Source organism: Lipotes vexillifer, unplaced genomic scaffold, assembly GCF_000442215.2.
Source record: "Lipotes vexillifer unplaced genomic scaffold, Lipotes_vexillifer_v1.1 scaffold1093, whole genome shotgun sequence".
In the NCBI taxonomy this organism is placed as follows: Eukaryota; Metazoa; Chordata; class Mammalia; order Artiodactyla; family Lipotidae; genus Lipotes; species Lipotes vexillifer.
In genome coordinates this window covers 1,576,280-1,580,907 of record NW_006774793.1, presented here as the reverse complement: position 1 = coordinate 1,580,907, position 4,628 = coordinate 1,576,280, and the positions used below count along the sequence as shown (strand labels likewise).

The 4,628-nt window shown below is 58.1% G+C and overlaps 1 protein-coding gene across 1 annotated transcript in view; it reads left to right on the top strand.

Moving 5' to 3' along the window:
* MYH6 (myosin heavy chain 6) overlaps window positions 1-4,628 on the top strand; it is a 23,703-nt gene that overhangs the window by 14,179 nt on the left and 4,896 nt on the right. Inside the window, exons 24-29 of the mRNA XM_007449563.1 lie at window positions 1,929-2,318; window positions 2,669-2,795; window positions 2,887-3,005; window positions 3,358-3,554; window positions 4,100-4,283; window positions 4,457-4,622. Coding sequence (XP_007449625.1) covers window positions 1,929-2,318; window positions 2,669-2,795; window positions 2,887-3,005; window positions 3,358-3,554; window positions 4,100-4,283; window positions 4,457-4,622 — 1,183 coding nt within the window. The remainder of the gene's footprint in view (window positions 1-1,928; window positions 2,319-2,668; window positions 2,796-2,886; window positions 3,006-3,357; window positions 3,555-4,099; window positions 4,284-4,456; window positions 4,623-4,628) is intronic.

Genomic DNA, 4,628 nt, shown 5'->3' with positions numbered 1-4,628 from the left:
AGCAGGACTATTTGGGGGAGAGGGTGGGGATCATACTTACTAAAAGGGCTTCTCTTGCTGACCTACGCTCCACCTCACGGGTTTTCTGCTCTGGGACAATTGGTAGGGCTCCGTTCTCCTCTAGCCCTTACGTTTGGTGCTCACGGGGGTGAGAAGGGCCTTCACGGAGCACCTTGCCATGGGAAGCTCTGTTCTTATTCTTCCCAGGTATTTACCCTAGCCACTAACTCAGGCTGGATCCCCACAGGGCACCGTGATATGGAGTCAACTCCTGCAAACTTGAGCAGGTCACTCCCCCTCCTGAGCCTCAGATTCTCCTCTCATCTGTAAAATGGGACTAATGACCCCTGCCTTGCAGAGGACCAGAAGAGATATTGTATAGGAACCCACTTTGTCAACCAGGAGGAAACATATATATGTTATTTTAGTATAGCTCAGGCTAGAGAAGTGAGCCAGCCACTTGCAAGAAGATGTTCTTTTGTCTTTCGCATGGCTTTCTCATCCCTCTGCAGGAGGAGATTGAATTAACAGCCAGAGTCTCCCTTGCCTTTAATGCACCCTGAATTTTAATGTCCTTTTAGTCCCATGTTTGTCAGAAGAGCCCTGGAAGCAAGGGAGCCAGGTACTCTCGTTCCCATTTCATAGCTGCAGAAGCTATACGGCCACATCTGGACATAGTGACCGCAAGGCCACAGGGACTCAGCTATTTATCCTCTCATTTTCTTATGAGACCACTAGTGGAGAGAGCTGATCTCCCCTCAGCATTCAGGGTCGATGGCCCAGGGTGCAGGTGACACGTGAACACAATTCCCCTCCTCTGGGGGCTGCTCAGGGGCTGGTCTGCCTTCAGTGATACTCTTCCCTCCCACCTTCTTGGGTGCCCCTTCTGGGTTTTAGCCCGAATATTAGGACGTCCCCAGGTTCTGGGCAACCTCTGGTCTGACTGTGGAACCCAGAACAACTGTGCTGTTATCCTCACCAGGTCTTGGCAATGGGCTGTGGCTCCTCCTTCTTCCTGCCCAAGCTCTTGCACTCAGTCCCCATTCTCCATCCTGGGAGCAGGGGTCTGGTGGTTCTCTCTCTCCTGCTCCCAGGACCCCGTCACACACATTCCATCAACACCATCCATAACCACAGATGAAGGGATCCCACCAATCCTCCCCTTTGCTCCTTGCTAGTCAGACAACAGATCAAAATTGTAAGTGGGACATTCTGCCAATTTAGTCAGGCCAAGGCTAAGGCCAGAAAATAATGAGATAGGGACATGATACAGAGGAGGGCACCCTGCTAGCACTCACCTGGCCTGGAAGGGAACAATTAAGCTGGAACCCAGCCCTGGGCATAAATGAAGTAAGCCCTGGAGAGTGAGGAATATGGTTGATTGGAGTTGGTGGTTAATTCAGAAGATTACAAAAGTTTTTGATTATTTGGTGGCATACTGTTGAAAATATTTGTAAAATACAAGCACCAGCTTTCCTGCCTTATCATTAGCAGAGCAGAGCCTAGTGAATCTGTGGAATCTTTGAGACCCAGGACCTCACGGGATCTCAAGATCCCTCTCTGAACACAGATTCTCAGGATTCAGGGCTGCAGATGCTCAGACTGGGTCTGAGATGCCTCTCCAGGAAATGCCTTGAGAGTTTAGCTTCAACCAAACTCCCACTGATGGTCTGTGCATTATAGGATGTTTGGCAGCCTCCCTGGCCCCTGCCCACTAGATGCCAGTAGCAACACCCCCTCCTCAAGTCACGACAATCAAAAATGTCTACAGACCTCGTTGACTGTCCCCTGGGGCACAGAATGTCCCTGGTGAGAACCACTGCTCTGCAGGACCTGGGTGCTTTGGCCAGGAGCCTTCTAGAGCCCTGGGGGGGGGGCTGTGACGGAGGGGTCAGGCGCTGGGTCTGAGCCCCCTATCCCCTGCCCAGGCACGCATCGAGGAGCTGGAGGAAGAGCTGGAGGCCGAGCGCACTGCCCGGGCCAAGGTGGAGAAGCTGCGCTCAGACCTGTCCCGGGAGCTGGAGGAGATCAGTGAGCGGCTGGAGGAGGCCGGCGGGGCCACGTCCGTGCAGATCGAGATGAACAAGAAGCGCGAGGCTGAGTTTCAGAAGATGAGGCGGGACCTGGAGGAGGCCACGCTGCAGCACGAGGCCACGGCGGCCGCCCTGCGCAAGAAGCACGCCGACAGCGTGGCCGAGCTGGGCGAGCAGATCGACAACCTGCAGCGCGTGAAGCAGAAGCTGGAGAAGGAGAAGAGCGAGTTCAAGCTGGAGCTGGACGACGTCACCTCCAACATGGAGCAGATCATCAAGGCCAAGGTGGGCCTCTGCTGTCCTCTCCTCGCCCTCTCCTCCTCCACAGCCTCGCGGTGAGCCTTCCTTCCACTTCCTCTCTGCCATCGCTCTTATTCTCACTCCCTTCGTCCCCCTCCGGTCTCTCTCCCTCTCTCCCTTGCGCCTGCCTTGCCCTCCACCTGTGTCTCCATCTCTCACCATCTCTCCCTTCTTTAATTCATGCATCCTCTCCAGATTGTGCCCCTCCAGCCCCGCCCCATTTCACCCACCACCCCCTGCTTCTGTGCGCTCCCCAACCTTGGCCCTCCCTTCCTTCCTCCAGTCAACCCAGCCCCTCCCACATTCACCTTTCTCTTGTCCCTTACCGCCTGAAGGCAAACCTGGAGAAGGTGTCCCGGACACTGGAGGACCAGGCCAATGAGTACCGGGCGAAGCTAGAAGAGGCCCAGCGCTCCCTCAATGACTTCTCCACCCAGCGAGCCAAGCTGCAGACGGAGAACGGTGGGTGCCCCTAACCAGCCCTGCGCCTGCCTCACAGAAGAGCATCAGTTGCCCCCTTCCATGGCCCACAAACCCTTGTTCCCACCTGCAGGTGAGCTGTCCCGGCAACTGGAGGAAAAGGAGGCACTGATCTCCCAGCTGACCCGAGGGAAACTCTCCTACACCCAGCAGCTGGAGGACCTCAAGAGGCAGCTGGAGGAGGAGGGCAAGGTGAGGCCTGGCTACGGGGCAGCAGACAGGATTGATGGCAGCCCTGGGGCAACCAACCTCACAAATGGAGCCTGGAAGCTGCAGAGAGGCCTCTGTAATGAAAAAAACCTCCGGGCCAGGTTCTTCTACTCTTCAGCTAAGCCACACCCGAACATCACTGAGTGCCTCCTCTCTTATTTGGAAGGGATGGGCAGACTGGGAAGGTACCTTAAGATGTTGAGATTCCACACCAGCCCTCACCCTGAAGTACGCTGAAGTTCATAGATATGAAAAGGATCTGGAGAATGGGGAGAGGGCCTTCCCTCCCACCTTCCCAGACGCTGAACCCACCTCCCGGTGCCGCCCCTCCCAGGCGAAGAACGCCCTGGCCCACGCGCTGCAGTCAGCCCGGCACGACTGTGACCTGCTGCGGGAGCAATACGAGGAGGAGACGGAGGCCAAGGCCGAGCTGCAGCGCGTCCTGTCCAAGGCCAACTCGGAGGTGGCCCAGTGGAGGACCAAGTATGAGACGGACGCCATCCAGAGGACCGAGGAGCTGGAGGAGGCCAAGTGAGTCCTGGGCAGCCCCCCACCTGGCTTCTAAGAGAGGAAGGCTCAAGAGGACATGGGTAGAGACAGGCACAGTGGGCACGGGAGGCAGATGTGAGGTGGAAGAGAGGAGGTGGGGAGAAACGTGGTGGGCAATACAGGTGCTTGCGAGGGAGCTGGGATCTTGTGCTCTGAGTGAACCCTGGCTGGCCCTGACTCACTTCCTGTGACGGGCGAGCTTTTGGCCCGGGTTATACCTGATGCTCACGTATAAGACGAGCAAAAAGCTTGTTGGTCAGAGGAGCTACCGCCGATCAGCCTGGGTGGGGAGAAGTGAGGGATGCCACCCTGATGCCGCTCCCCATAGGGAAGAGCCTCTGTTCTAGGCACCCGAAGCCCTAGCTCCCTGGAGGCTGGGGTTCCAGGGCTTGAAGGGCTACTCAGTGTCCCAAGGAGCTGTGTGGGAGGGCCGGGCCCTCCTCATCTGGCAGTTCAGGGAGGGGTCGCCCCAAGGCCCCTCTGTTCCCAGGTAGAGTGACACACATACACCCAACCGCGCCGGGCAGGAAGAAGCTGGCCCAGAGGCTGCAGGACGCCGAGGAGGCCGTCGAGGCCGTCAACGCCAAGTGCTCCTCGCTGGAGAAGACCAAGCACCGGCTGCAGAATGAGATCGAAGACCTGATGGTGGACGTGGAGCGCTCCAACGCGGCCGCCGGGGCCCTGGACAAGAAGCAGAGGAACTTCGACAAGGTGGGCCCAGGCTGGGGGCTCGCAGCCAGGGGCCAGAGCAGGCGGGCAGGCGGGAGTCCGGAACGTCGTCCCAGGAGGCAGAGGCTGGGAGGAGGCTGAGCTCAGGAGAGGGGCCTGGGCGCCCCTGGACGTGGGGCTGGGGCTGCCCGGTGAGCCGCGTCCCGTCCCCGCAGATCCTGGCCGAGTGGAAGCAGAAGTACGAGGAGTCGCAGTCGGAGCTGGAGTCCTCGCAGAAGGAGGCGCGCTCCCTCAGCACCGAGCTCTTCAAGCTCAAGAACGCCTACGAGGAGTCCCTGGAGCACCTGGAGACCTTCAAGCGGGAGAACAAGAACCTGCAGGGTGCGG